General features: G+C 48.0%; 1 protein-coding gene across 6 annotated transcripts in view; it reads right to left on the minus strand.

The window, feature by feature from the left end:
* Positions 1-14,913, minus strand: part of Daam2 (dishevelled associated activator of morphogenesis 2) — a 115,241-nt gene that overhangs the window by 45,464 nt on the left and 54,864 nt on the right. For all 6 annotated transcript variants that reach the window (XM_052745597.1, XM_052745596.1, XM_052745593.1 and 3 more), the window contains one exon: positions 1,825-2,050. In XM_052745597.1, coding sequence (XP_052601557.1) covers positions 1,825-1,992 — 168 coding nt within the window. In that variant the 5' untranslated portion in view covers positions 1,993-2,050. The remainder of the gene's footprint in view (positions 1-1,824; positions 2,051-14,913) is intronic.

The raw sequence follows: 14,913 nt of genomic DNA on the forward strand, positions 1-14,913 counted from the left end.
GTCTGGCATGTCCGGTGCATGGTTGCTTGTCTTTACAAAGTCTGCTAGCACCTAAACTGGAGTTAAGGCCTGACGAAGAGGCCCCATGCCATCAGATGGCCTTGTCCCTTTCTCAGATCTTCCTACCCTTCTTCCTGCCTATAGAGTCTCTCCTCTGAATTTTCCCGGATCCTTCAAGCTCAGCATGACTGGAGAAGCTGAGCCAGAGGGGCGAGGGCCAGAGTGAGCAGTGGGAATGGAAAACCATCTCAAAGGAAGCAGTGACATTGATCAGTAAGCCTTCCACCTTCAGGACACCAGGTGAGGCTCTGCAAGGCTCAGGGCTCTATCAGGCCAGGCTATACTTCCTGAGGAGCAAGCCTCGGAGGTTGTCATACTTTGGGGTCATTCTCTTGGTAGTTTGGATGATTTTATAGGTTTGTCTGTGCTGGGTGGCTTCTAAAGAGCTGTTTTGTTTGGGGTGTGTGTGTGTGTGTGTGTGTGTGTGTGTGTGTGTGTGTGTGTGTGTGTGTGAGTGATGAGTGCAGGTACTCATGGAGGCCAGAAGAGGGCATCAGATCCCCTGGAACTGAAATAACAAGCAGCTGTAAACCACAAAGTGTTGTGCTGGGAACCAGCCTTGGGTCCTCTGTAAGAGCAGCAAATACTCTTAACCACTGAGCCATCTCTCCAGCCCTGGGGCTTTAGAGAGAATATTTAAGACTTCTCCTTCCCTAGGTCAGAACTGTGAAGTAGAATGTAATGAGAGAAGCATATCTAAAAATGTTTTAGTCATACTAAAAAAATTAAAGAGGAAAAATGGATGAAGTTAATTTTAATGTTACATTTTATTTCAACTAATATAACTAAAATACGACCATTTCAACATGTAGTAAATGTAAAAAGTATTGGTAAAATATTTTACATTTTTCCTCTTTTTTTCTATTTTTTTCTTTTTTTCCTTTTCTTCTTTTTTCTTTTTTTGAGATAGGTTCTCATGTAGCTCAGACTGGTCTGGAATTCACTATGTAGCCAAGGATGACCTTGAACTCCTAATCCTCCTGCCTCCACTCCCCAAGTGTACCACCACATCTGGCTCATTATTTCTTTCAAACTAAGACTTCCAAATCCCATGTGTATGACTGCCCATTCTTCCTATCCTGCTGGGGGAGTCAGCAGCCCAGCTCAGCTCAGGTAGTCAGCAGCTGCCATCGGACAGCACACACCATGTGCTTTAAAACAATGCCAATCAGCGTGCCTGCCTTTGAAATTAAACATGTCTACAGTTTTAGTGACAAGGAGAAACTCTTTCATCAACCTGTCCTCTGCACAGCCCAGGAGACGGTCTTCCTTGGTCCCAGCCAGGTCCTAGGCAGGAACCAGGCATCTCTGCCTCCATGTTTCTAGTTATTCATCCCCCCATTGAAGGCTCTCAGAGTCCCCTGTAGAACCCCACTTTCTGCTTGCTTCTGAAATTAAAGGCTCCTATGGAAATTCCAGAAAGCAACTGAGAGAAAACTATCAAGAGTTCTCAATGTCTCTTTTCACAATCTGACCCTTCTAATGGCAGCCAGGCTGCTCCAGCACCAGATGGTCCAGAACCAAAGGGAACTGGAGGAAGATCCTTTGTCCTGGGGACCATTTCATGTTCCATTTCATGGTGTCTGCCTCAGTGAGGGTCTGTTTCCTCTACCGGGAAGGTGCTTTGGGAAGCACTACCTCATCCCTAAGAAGAGCTTTGTGGAGTGGAGAACTCAACACATAGGCTCCTGTCCTCTGCCTTCTCTGCTCTCTATCCACCCATTTCCCCATCATCAGAGCCCGCTCAACCCTTCCCTCACTAACCACCAGCTCTGCAAAGCGGATGTTGAGCTCCTCTGGGTTCGGGATGGGACCGGAAAACTCCAGATATTGCAACGGGTGGCTGTCCCGGAGGTCGATCTCAGGGAGGTCACTGCCTCCAAAGCAGCAAAGGAAGCCCAGGCCATGGTGACTCCTCTTGCTCATAGCCATGGTCACTGCAGGCTGGGATGGTCAGCAGGCAGGTGCCTCAGGTCCTCATTGGCACAATCTAGGTATCAGGACAGAGAGAACGGGTGGTCATGAGAAAGAGCCAGACAGAGAGGGACAGAGGCCACTCTGCCTCCCGAACTCTGGTTACAGAGACTGTTGGGGGCCATCAGCTCGGTATTAAAGGCCTGTCCCTTCTCTCACAGACTCTCTACTTCTTCCAGCTCCCTCCACCTGAAATTACTCAATTGTCCTCACCAGACTCGCAGGTGTTTGCTGGCATGGACATTTCCCCAGTCCCTTTCTCTGTCCCTGGAGAAGTGCCGGGGACAGTAGTCACAACATATGACCTTCAGGTGGTCAGAGCTGGTGCTTAGCTGATGTTTTCCATACCTGTGATGAGAATATCCTAGGAGTTCTCTGGCCCCTCGAGGATCAACATACACCAAAGTTCATGGATCTGATCCATTTCAGGGTCAGGGAGAGATGGTTTTATGGGTGATGGGAGAGGAGGGTGGAAGTCAGCTGTTGGAAGAACTTTGAGCTAATTATAGGACACAGCTCCTGATGCATAGGCCCCCAGAGAAAGAGATGGAAAGAGCCTCTAGCGCTTGCCCACTCTCTAGTACTCAGATGTGTTCAAAGTAGCTCAAAATGTCCACAAGACAATGGCTCACCCATCCATCTTGAAGGAGGCCAGAGCTCTCAGCATGAGGAGAGTTGGGAGATTAAACCCCAGGTGAGATGAAGTTGTCCTTTGGGATGGTGTTGAACGTGTTTGGGGAAATCTGGCCAGATGTGCTTTCCCCACCCACCAAGGACTCTGCTCTGACTGAGACTGATTGATGGGTTGGAACAGAAAGAGTTAATTCATTGGCCTTGCCCCTGGGGAAACCTCACTCAGTGGTGTCAATTAGAGGAGAAACACCGGCCCCCACCATGGCTGCCCCTGGATTGCTTAAGTTAGGCCATCTGCACAGAGACCTCTTCAGGGCAGATCCATCCTCCACCTCTGGTTCCCAACACATTTCAAATGACCTGAGTGGATTTAACAAGGAGACTAATAAGATCCACATACTCAGTCTTGCCCAGAGCATCTCTCCACCACCTTACACATAGAGCTCCATTTTCTAGATATAAATATAGGACTTATTTGTTTGCTCTTTATGTGTGTGTATGTGTGTGTGTGCTTGTACACACATGTGTAACGTGGTGTACATGTAGAAGTCAGCAAAACTGGTGAGAGTCAGTTCTCTCCTCCCACCAGGTGTATTCTGAGGATGGAACTCAGATTCCCAGGTTTGGTGGCAATCACCTTTACCTAGTAAGCCATCTTGCCATCTTTATTTAATTTGCTGGGGGTTGCTGAGTTACTTTTGAGTCTTGGTACTTTGCTGTCTCTCCTGGATCTGGATGAAGACCTATCCACAGCTGACACTACATCATTGATGAAAATGCACTAAATCACCATGAGATAACAGCCACATCATCCACACCTGGAGGCATGGTCCATCAGGGAGCTCTATACCCATGTGACTCTTCATCCACACCTGGAGGCATGGTCCATCAGGGAGCTCTGTACCCACGTGACCCTTCATCCACACCTGGAGGCACGGTCCATGGGGGGAGTTCTGTAACTACATGACTCTTCATCCACACCTGGAGGCATGGTCCATTAGCAAGCTCTGTACCCACGTGACCCTTCATCCACACCAGGGGGCATGGTCCATCTGTGAGCTCTATATCCACATGAATCTTCATTACCAGTCCTTTTCCTATACAGCAATGTGGGAAGTCTTCACTCCAGCCTTGTGAACTTGTTATACTAACCCTGAAGCATTCCTTTGAACCAAGCTCTGGGATCTTACAGAGAAATAAACAAGATAAACATAGCACACGTGATCCCTGGAACCTTCTAGAGAATAGCACCTTACTCTCAGACTCCTAACAAATTGGCTAACTGTTGTAGAATTTTATGTCAACTCTCATTTAAATTACATCCCATTTTAATTGCCATTCTAGAACTTTTTTTTTACTGATTCAATTTTTATCTTTCTTTATAAATCTTGTGATAGGCTTTTTAAGAGGTGCAGGCCAGCCTTAAATAAAACAGTCTGAAAGAGCTGTGTGACACTGGTTCTTTCTTGATTAAACACTGGCCCTCACACGTATTTGAGGCACCTTGAAGATAGAAGCTGCATCTCCTGCCTCTCTGGTGACCTTCATTTCTACAGGTAATAAAAGACTTGTGCTCAACGGTGATCAATCCACAGGTCTGTCAACTTAAACATTACCTGTGATCTCAGAAAATGAGGATAGAGAACTCTTTATTAAGCAGCCAGGAAATACCAGTTGGAACCGCTCAGTCCTAGCAGTTGACAAGCAACCAGGAACCTTTTCAAGAGTAGGAGGAGAGGTGTAGGGCTGGGGTGGAGGCGTCACTATCCTGGACCAGAGACTTCGGATGCTCGAGGAGGGATGTCTGGGGTCTTCCGTGGGATTTGACAGCTGGTGAGCACGATGGGTGTGTTCATCACTCTTCATTGCCTGGCAAAGTCAGCTGGAGGAAGGTGCAGGTCTCGTCCCTCAGCGTGAGAGGACATGGAGAGAGCAGGGCACTTGGTCACATCACACTGTAGTCAGGGATGGAGGAGGAGCCAGAGCCTAGCGTGATTTCTTCTTTTCATGTGGTCTAGGACTACAGCCCGTGGAGCAGGTCCCACCTCAATCAGCCTCATCTAGAGAATCCCTCACAGACGAGCCCAGAGAGTAATTCTAGATTATGTCCAGTTGACCGTCCATGTTAACCAGCAGAGTGGGTGAGACAAGGCCCTGGTGTCTGAGGGCCAGGCGCTGTGAGGCTCCACATCTGAAGGCAGATGGGTAATCATGAAGACTACGAAGCTCATCCCCTTGGTTTCATCAGCCTTGTGAATCCAAAGGAGTTAGGTTGAGTGCAGAGTGCATAAAGAAGCTTCCAGAGGCTGAGGCAATGAGGCCAGGCTGGTAGCACGATGGAACTCTAGGAGGGTCAGACTGATGCCTAGGAGGACTTGTGGCCCTGCCTTCACCCCCTCATTTTCTTGTACCCTGAGTCTTCCTCAACCTCCTCTGCTCTTCCACTCCTCCCAGACCTTGCCAAATCAGGGGTGAGCCAGGATGAACCCAAGCTGGCCCAGCTTTACACCCACTGTTCACAGCCACTACTGCTCTGCTTGGTCTCCTTGTCTTACCTGTTATCACATGTGACATTTCCTTCTGGTGTGGGGAGCTAGGCACAGTGACTGCTCACAGCTCTGCCCATCTGCTTTCTTAGCTCTAGCCACCTGCTGGCAGAGCCAGGAGCAGAGGCCCAGAAGCCAGGCAGCCTGGACTTTGACCCCTGGCTTTGCCTACCTGACTGGTGGTGACCTTAAGGATATCTCCTAGCTAGGAGCTCAGGTGCCTTATCTGAGATACTGACATAATTACCATGTCTTTCATGTGAGACATGAACAAGACCATGGACATGATGGGAGCACCTGAGTGCTCAGTAGGTAGACACCAACATGGCTGCTGACCTTTGGTCTCGGGGTCACCGCAGATGAGACTGGCCCTACCCAGAAGCACATTCCTTCAATGGGATGCTTAGGCCCAGCCTTACAAGAATTGCCCACCACAACTCAGAAGTCACCTGGCTTTAGCTTCAGAAACTGAGAAATTGAGAGAGAGAGAGAGAGAGAGAGAGAGAGAGAGAGAGAGAGAGAGAGAGAGAGAGGAAGAGGAAGGAACTGGCCTTTTCCTGCATTCGAACTCACTCTAGTTAGAAGAGATGGTGGGGGTTTGAGGTGACAGACAGGCTGATTACCCTGACTTGATCATTATGTAAAATGGGCATGTATTGACACATTGCCTTGTACTCCACAGGTGTGCATAATGATTATGCATTGACTCCAAGGCTGGAGTCTGGGGAGATGGCTTAGCTGGTAAAATTTTTGCCTTGCAAGCATGAGGACCTGACTTCAGGTCCTAGAATCCATGAATGGAGTTGTTTATGTGATCCCAGAGCTGAGGACAAGGAGCCAGGAGGACCAGTAGGGCTTACTGGTTTGTTGACTAGCCAGCTTATCCTACGTGGTAAGTTCCAGGCCACTGAGAGACCACATGTCCAAAAGAGACAGGAAGGTGGGAAAGCAATACCTGAGGTTGTCTTCTGCACGTGTATGTGCACACCATGTCCATGCACGCATGCGTGAGACCACACATGCCACAAATAGAGCTGGGAATACAGCTCAGTGGTAGAATGCTTGCCTAGCATGCATGAGACTGTAGGTTCAATTCCCAACATTGCAACCCAAATCAATCAATCAATCAACCAACCAAAATTTAAAAAGAAAAAGAGAGCAAAGCAGAAGCCAGTGACTGGCTGTGGGCAGGTGGTGGGTAGTGGAAGGTAATGTGGCCAGAGCAGTGTCATTGTAAAGTCCCTTTAAGAAGAGGAGCAGGATTGAGAAGCCACAGGGGACAGCAGGAAGCAAGAGCAGAAGGAAGCCCAGTGGACTTGAGCTCAGGCCAAAGGGACTGAACCTGCCTCCAGCATGACCCACTTTTTCCTCCATGAAAGCCTCCCCAGTGTGGCAGCCTCTTGCTTCCCACATCCTCCCCCTTCCTGTGGGGACACTAAGCCATGGGATCAGCACCTTCTATGAGCTGCCAGAGTCTCTTCCAGGCCTCACCCTCACTGCCACAGCATATTCTGAGATGGGCCGGTCCCAGCTCCGTCACTATACTTGTGGGTCAGTGGTCCTGGTGTTTCATAGTGTTCCTCTCTCTGAGACCGAGGTACCCCAGTGGAACAGCTGCCTTTGACTGAAGATCTCCAAGAACCCCAACCTTTCTCACTATCTGGCTCGATCCCTTCTCAAAGGTTTCCCAAGGGGCTCCTCTTTTCTGAGCATCCCAGCTCCCCACATCCCACCCTAAGCTAGGCAGGAAGGACTCCTGTCTCCAGATTCTGTTCCCGTCTGGTTTCCTCTAACCCCCAAGCCATGACCTCCACCACTCCACACTGCACAGCTGGCACCCTAGATCTTCAAAGGCCCCCACCAGCAGCATTTATTTCTCGCTCTTAATTAAAGACAGAATAATGCTCATACTTCAGATTTGACAGCATAAAAGACACTGAGATGGATCTACGTTTTATACCCGTTAAGACCTAAGATGCTTGGTGTCATTTTAAAGAAGTGACTAAGGGGCTAGAGAGATGGCTAAGTTGATGAACACTTGCTGCACATGCATGAGGACCTGAGTTCCATTTTCCAGAACCAACGTGAGAAGCCATGTGTGGTTGCCTGCACTTGTAATCCCAACACAGGGGAGAGAGACAGGTAGATCCCCGGCAATCAGTGGGCAACAGCCTAGCCACATTGGTAAGCTCCAGGCTAGGGGGATCCACAAAGCAAGGTGGAGAGCTCTTAAGGACCACCACTCCAGGTTGACCTCTGACTTCTATAAGTACATACCTACATGTGCACGGACATGTGCACACATACCTGTACTGCCCCCCCCCCCCCACACAAGAAGTGATTAAGGAACAAACAGCAACAACAAGACTATGGTTCCGAGAGAGTCAGGACATCACCTAAGGTCCCTCAGCTAGTTGGCAGCATAGGGAGGATTCTGACCCAGAACTATTCTGAGCCACCAAGCCCCAGAGTTCCTGCCCAATATCCTAAGTCAGGATCAGTTCAGGACTTTCTCAAACATGCTACAGATTCAGAATCTCTAACTCAGGCTTCCCTGTTTCCTGTAAGTTGTTCTGGTAACTCTGAGATCTTGGGCCAACTTCACAGTGACCTTGGAATAAGTCAAGTGGGTTGGGGGATGGGCAGGTAGGGTAGAGGAGGAAACTTGAGAGGGATGACTAATAGTAACAACCCTTTGGAAAAGTGGCATGGAAACAGGCTAGCATAGAAGCTGTGTGTGTATGTGTGTGTGTGTTTACATACATATGTACATATGCATACACACAGATATTACGTGCGGTTACCCTATTAAAAGGGTCATTATTCCACTAGATACCATGGCTAACAAAAAGCCTAGCATTTCGGGTTACCTCCTTTGGAGTTGTTGGCTAGTGAGGTCCCATAGACCCCCAAACATCACCGAATATTGCCAGTGCCCCTGGTTACCTCTAGTACTTGACAGTCGGACCCTATTACTGAAGACGCTATACCCTTGAGCCATGGAACATGGAGAAATCCAGCTGGCACAGACCTGGAAGATTCACCCTTACTGGCTAGCTGTCACAGTGTTGAAAGGCTATCCAGGCTACGGGAGGAGAAAAGTTACTGTCAGTCTTCCCCAGCTACACAGAACCCTGTGTTACACTAACAACTGTCCAGGCCAGATGTGCCCACTGTGCAAGAGTGACACAGATATCGGGAGTCTTTTAAACCTCGGCTATGGCGTCAAGTATCAAAGCTTCAAGAGCTGTTGAGTGACTTGGTCAACAATGCTTAGCTGCTCGGAGATCCAGCTAGGACTCCTGGGTTAGTGTTCTGAATTCCGCTCACATTCGGTGTTCTTGTCGCAAAACCAAAGCTAAGCCGTGAGCCCCCTTTAGGTCTTGAGGCCAGGGCTTCAGCTTTGCGTGCTCACACGACCATCTCTGTCCTCTCCTCCACTTCCCTACATGGCATAACAGAACGAACACTTGCCCCCAGCTCGGCTCACTCCCCTTGGCCTCCTGTGTTTTGCTCTCAAGCTGTACTGGATCACGTGGTACAGGGAACCCAGGCCTGGCCTCAGAGACTTCAAGCAAGCTCTGAACCACCTGACTTTTGACTGGCAGTGTGACCTGGGCAGAGCTAGGGAGGGGGTGGGCGCTTTAGGAAATAACCAAGCTCTGTTTTCAGAGCAAACTTGCCCTAGAACCCAGACAGGGCAACACACATGGTCCCTCACTGAATCCTTGATGGATCAACATATTAGTGTCCACACCAGAGAAGGCCCTGTGTGTGGCCCGTGGCCTGGCTGGATGCAAATCCTACATCACAGGTGCAGTCTATCTTATTGGAGACAGAGTAGGGGAGGGAGGGACCAATGGACAGGGAAAGAAGCTGGTCTATCTACCTGAAGATAAAAGGCATTGAAAATAGCACATGCAAGGTGATCATTCACTTCCTCCTTAGTTGTTCAGACAATTTCATCTGCCAATTCATTCTTTTCAACAGAGATTTGTATGGTATATGCGGATAGTGAATGCACATGTAGTGTATATGTACATGGTATATGGATGTGGTGTGCGTGAATGTTAAATGTGCTTTTAAGGTATACATAAATGGTATATGTGCATGTGTAAAGTGCATGCAGATAATATATGTAGATAGTGCACGTATGTGGTGCATTAGATGCTATAAATGCATATATCCTGTGGGTAAATGGCACATGTACATATGTGTGCTTTGTGCACATAGTGTATGTGCATGTAGAGCATATGTAAATAGCATATGTGCATTGTGGTGTACATCTGTGGTGTGTGTGTGTGTAGATAGTATATATGGTATGTGTAGATGATGTGTATGTGCATGTGTGGTGTGTGTACATGTATGGTGCATAGATGGTATATATACATGTGTAATGTCTGTAGATGGTGTATATGTACGTGTGGTATATGTGTTTTGTTGTATAGATGGTATATGCATGTGTGTGTAGATAACATGTCATGTATGGTGTGTGTAGATAGCATATGTACATGTTTGGTGTGGAAATGTGTAGGTGGCATAAATTTTTATGGTATATACTTAAACATGGTATGTGTGTTGTTGTATATGTTTAAATGGTTTATGCATATATGTGGTGTGTGAAGGGTATACGTGTATACATGGAGTAGATGTGTAGATATATGTGCATGTGGGGTATATGTGTTTAGTTGTATATATGTGTATATGTGTAGATGACATTTATGTGGTATATGTTAAAAATGGTTTATATGAATGTATGGTATATGTGTGTAGAGATAGATGGGCATGTCGGTGGCATTTGTGCATGTGTGCTACATATGTTGAGCTGACATGTGTGTTTGGTATATAAATCGTATATATGTGTATGTTGTATGTGTGAAGATGGCATATGTGTTTGTGGAGTGTAGATGGTATACAGGTGGAGTATGTGTGTGGAGGGTAAATGTGCATGTGTGATATACGTGTTTAGGTGTTACATGTATGTGGTGTGTGTGTATACATATATCTATATATAGTGTACATGCATATCATCTGTACAAGTGTGATTTGTATGTTTGTGTAAGTAGTATGTATATGTGATTTGTGTCTGTATATAGCTGTATTATGCACTGAGCTTTGTATGTCTAAGTATTCATGAGTGTTTAGGGATATGTGTGATTTGTGCATATGGCATGTTAGTGTGAGCAGTAGGTATCCATGCATGGTATGCAGTATCTAAGTTATGGTGTACATGCAGAGGTATGTGTGTGGTATGTTTGGGGTGAGTGTATGCATGCATGGCTGGATGCATCACTCTTCAAGAAGCACGCCATGGCTGCTTGGAGTTTCAAGTCAAAGAAGAAAAAGACACGAGAAGGGCAGCCATGCAGCCCTGAAGCGCAGCCCTCCCTCAGCCTGGGAAGGGTTGCCCAGGCTGGTGTTCAGGAACTGTGACTGTGGGGAACAGGGAGTCTTTACCTCGGCTTCCCATGAGCCACATGATGGCCGGGGAGCAGAGACCAGTGGATGGTGCTGGCGCAGCACAGGCTGAGCCTGAGTTCACTGTCACCTATCTCATCTCCCAACAAGGGAGGGACGTCAGGATGCCTGACTGGTTAAACCAGCAGTGACACCCAAGGGAGGGCGTGTTCCTATCACATGATATCTGATTCTGTACCTTCCACATGGCTGTGAAGTGTGTGCACGTGGTGTGTATATGGTGTGGGGGGGTGTGTGGTGTGGGGTATGTGTGAGTGTGTGTGTGTGTGTGTGTGTGTGTGTGTGTGTGTGTGTGTGTGTGTCCGGCACATGTACCTGGACTCTCCTGGGTATTTATCACACTGGAGCATACCCTGCCTCTGCTATGGAAAATCAGCTGGTAAGTTCTAGCTGCTTCTGGGAACCTGAGATGGAAGAAACAAACTGATAACTGTCATGCATCTCAAACAATTCAAAGTTCCACACCTCAAACAAAGCAAAACAAAGAACCCACTGCATCTCTAGGAAGGACACTGGCGTGTACTAAGAGCTGGGCTGGGCCTATTCACCTTGTCCCTTTCTCCCTCTCCCCCTCCTCTCCAGGGCCCGGACCTTTCCCCTCTTCCTCTTTTGTTTGGTCATGTTGGAGATTTGAACGGTGAACCCAGAGCCTCGGCCACACTGAGCCACACCCCAGCCCTCTTCTGTCCTATTTTCACTGTTTTCCTTGGGACAGGCCTCCAGTGCCTGGGCTGGCTGTGAGCTCACTCTGCAGCTTAGTCAGGTCTTGAACTTGATATCCTCCTGCCTCAGCCTTCCAAGCAGTTGGCATTAGAGGCCTGTACCACCAATCCTGGAAATTCACTTTTCTAGTTATGGTTGCATTTGATCATCCCAACATCCTGCAGACATGACTTTATGATGATTTGGTGTCCTTTTTTTATTTTTAGGTATTGTGGACTAAACCCAGGGCCTTGCAATGCTGAGCACCCTTCTACCTGTGAGCTCCCTCTTCAGTGCTGAAAAAAAATTAAGTGTTGAAACAGGGTCTTGATAAGTTGGCCAGACTGTCCTTGAAGCCACTGTGTAGCTCAGGCACAGCTCAAATGTATGATCCACCTACATCATCCTCCATAGTGGCTGGGATTACAGGCCTGTGCTACCAGGACAGGCAACATTTCTTTTTATTCAAAGAAATGAAGGCCCAAAGAAGACCAGAAACTTGTCCAATTAAAGTTCACAAAGCATGCAAACCTCCATTTGACTAATTCCAAAACTCAGAAACAACCTTTCCACTGCACAGAGATCGGAGGGTGTAAACGGCAGCATTAGTGTAAACAGAAACGTCCGCACAGCCACGGCACTGCCTCAGGTATGAATGTCAGGCCAGTCTCTTCACCCATCTCCCCATGCCAGCTCTCAGAATAGAACCTGGCTTTTCCAGAGAGAAGCCTGGCTCAGAGCCTCAGCTGTAGGCAGTCGTCCGGTAGGCAGCCATCCGGCCGTCTGCATCATCTCGCCACACATGGTCCCAGAGAGGTCCAAGTGATCTGGTCCTCAGGGTACGCCAGCTGGGTACACTCTAGATCCACACCCTCCTGCCACTGTCTTGAAACTTTTAATATGTTTTAAATAAGAAACCCCACATTTTTGTCTTACCCTGGGTCCTGCAAACCACGAAGCTGATCCTTCCCGTCCCTACAGTGGCCAGCTCGGACACGATTTCCCAGGAAGTGCAGCCCAGGCCAGCCACTCCCTGTATGTTTCCAAAAATGTTACCCACAGTCCCTGGATGGGCAGGACTGGAGGCAGATACATTACTTTAATCTGGGTGGCTTCCTGCCCCAACGGCCTTGATCTGCGACTCAGGAACTGGTCCCCATCGCCCTGATCTCTCCTCCCTCTGTGCCCCCACTCCTCCATTGCAAGCTACCATGCTTCCTATCACAGTGACCCACTTATTCCTCCAGGGACTAGAAGGTATGGAAAGCTGCTATGAATCTCCCCTCCCCCGCCCCGCCCCCGAGGCAGAAAGTTGATAAGAGCTAATGAACTGCTGTGTTCAGTAGATTCCTGACTCTGTCCATGATAAAATGTGTATTAAAGTAGCAATACATTAAGCCTGCACAAAGAGTATGTGTCCTTCATCATTCTACAATTAGATAAGCAATAAAAGCTCGCGACCAGATCAGCTTTAAATTAGAGTCAAGGGCTGCTCTGCTCCTTCCCCTGTGGGTCTCTGTGTTACCCCTCTCTCATCCCCAATATCCACCTCCCCTTCTTTTTCTCCCCATCTATCCCCTCTCCATCTATCCCCTTCCCATCTTCCCTTCCCCATCTGTCCCTACTTTTGCCAAATGGTGGCCTTTCTGGTCACTCCAACCCACCTGCACTCTCTTCAAAACCTTATGAGGTCCTAGTTCATCGAGAATCACAGTACTTGATTTATTTTGTATTCGTTTATATTTTTATATCAATGAGTTCTGCTCCATCCAGATCCTAGTCCCAAGAGAGGAGCCTCCAGCACCCTGCCGTTTCCTGGGAAAGCACCCTCCACACGAATGAATCAAGCAGCCAGGTGTGTGAAGGAGGAGGAGGAGGAGGAGGAGGAGGAGGAGGAGGAGGAGGAGGAGGAGGAGGAATTCACTCCTCAGAAATGACTAGTGCAGACCCAAGGAGCCCAGGTCTTTCCTCTCCAGCATCCACTAAAAGGCATGTAGACCTCAGCCAAACGCTCTCAAGAGGTGTCAAGTGACACTCAGAAAGGAATGTTCTTTTATACATTTGCACAGTTAAGTCATACCTGGAATTCCCAGGTAAACACAGGGAGTTTTGATTTCTGAAACTTTCATTTCTGTTTTTTTTAATTTAATTTATTTATTTAAAAGCTTTATTTATGTTTATTTTATGTGAATGAATGTTTTGCTTGCATGCATGTATGTGTACCATATGCATGCAGTGCCCATAGAGGCCAGAAGAGGGCATCAGATTCCCCTACCCTGGAGTAACCTAGGGCTGTGAGTCACCATGTGGTTGCTGAGAATTGAACTCCTGGCTCCTCTGCAAGAGCAATCAGTGCTCTTAACCACTGAGCAATCTATCCAGTCCTTTTACTTTTAGTTTTTAAGACAAGATCTCACTTTGTAGTCAAGACTGTTCTGGAACACACTATGTAGCTCCCTAGACTGGTCCAAGATGGATCCCCCCCACCCAAGAAAGACTTCCCTCCATATAGAGGGTCTTCCCACAGGTCAACCTTCCTCCATGGTCCATCTCTACAGGGAGGTCCCTCCCCACTGCCCTTCCCATCCTGTTGACTCTCCCCTGGTTAGTCTTGCTTCCTACCAGTCCTTTCTCTGCTCCCCTCCCCGACCCTGGCATCATTCAACTCCATGCAGATCTACTGCTTCCTGAATTATGGCTGTCCTCACTGAGCCAGGACATTCCTCATTCAGGAACAACATTTCCACAGTTTAGCAGGAACTCTATAGTGCCCAGTGCAGGGCCTAGCATTTAGTAAGCATACTGGGGCACAGCCAAGGTTCGGAGTCAGCTTTTGTCCCCCTCCATAAAAGACCCCTTCCAGCTTCGTATCTCAGATAAATCCAATGATCCCTCAAGAACCCTCCTTTCATGCAGGCAGGGCAAGCACCAACTGACTCTCTCAGAGTTCATCTCCACAGGGAGCCCAAGAACTTGTCAACACAGGTCCTAGCACCCCAGTTTTAAGTTTGATGGAGAGGGCACAGAGAAATAAAAATACTGAGTTAGGTTTCAAGGAACATAACCCCCTATACTGGGATTACAAACAGATTTTAACCAGCAGACTGAAGCTCCTATACACCCCCCTCACACACACACACACACACACACACACACACACACACACACACACACACACCATGCCCTCTGTGTATAGATTACCCAGTGTTGACACCTAGCCAGTCTCCCCTACAAGTGTTCTTTGTCAGTTCTGCTTGGACCCTCCCCTTCCATTCAGGCACTGGGGACATGACTCTATTGTCACAGCACCTAAGGGACTGGTGTATGAAGCCTTGCATGTCTGTCTGCATCTCTGCTCACCTTACGCTCTGAGCTTCCCCTCTCACACCTCTTCTTGGCTTCCAGCCAAAAGCCACACAACAGACTACCTGCTTGGATGAGAGCCTAGGTTCCCAAACTCTCATCTCTTATGTTTTTTTCCGTGGGATCTCAAATGGCAGGGCATCCCAAGTCACCTAGT

Source organism: Peromyscus californicus, unplaced genomic scaffold (assembly GCF_007827085.1).
Source record: "Peromyscus californicus insignis strain IS unplaced genomic scaffold, ASM782708v3 Scaffold_19__1_contigs__length_69161282, whole genome shotgun sequence".
NCBI lineage: Eukaryota > Metazoa > Chordata > Mammalia > Rodentia > Cricetidae > Peromyscus > Peromyscus californicus.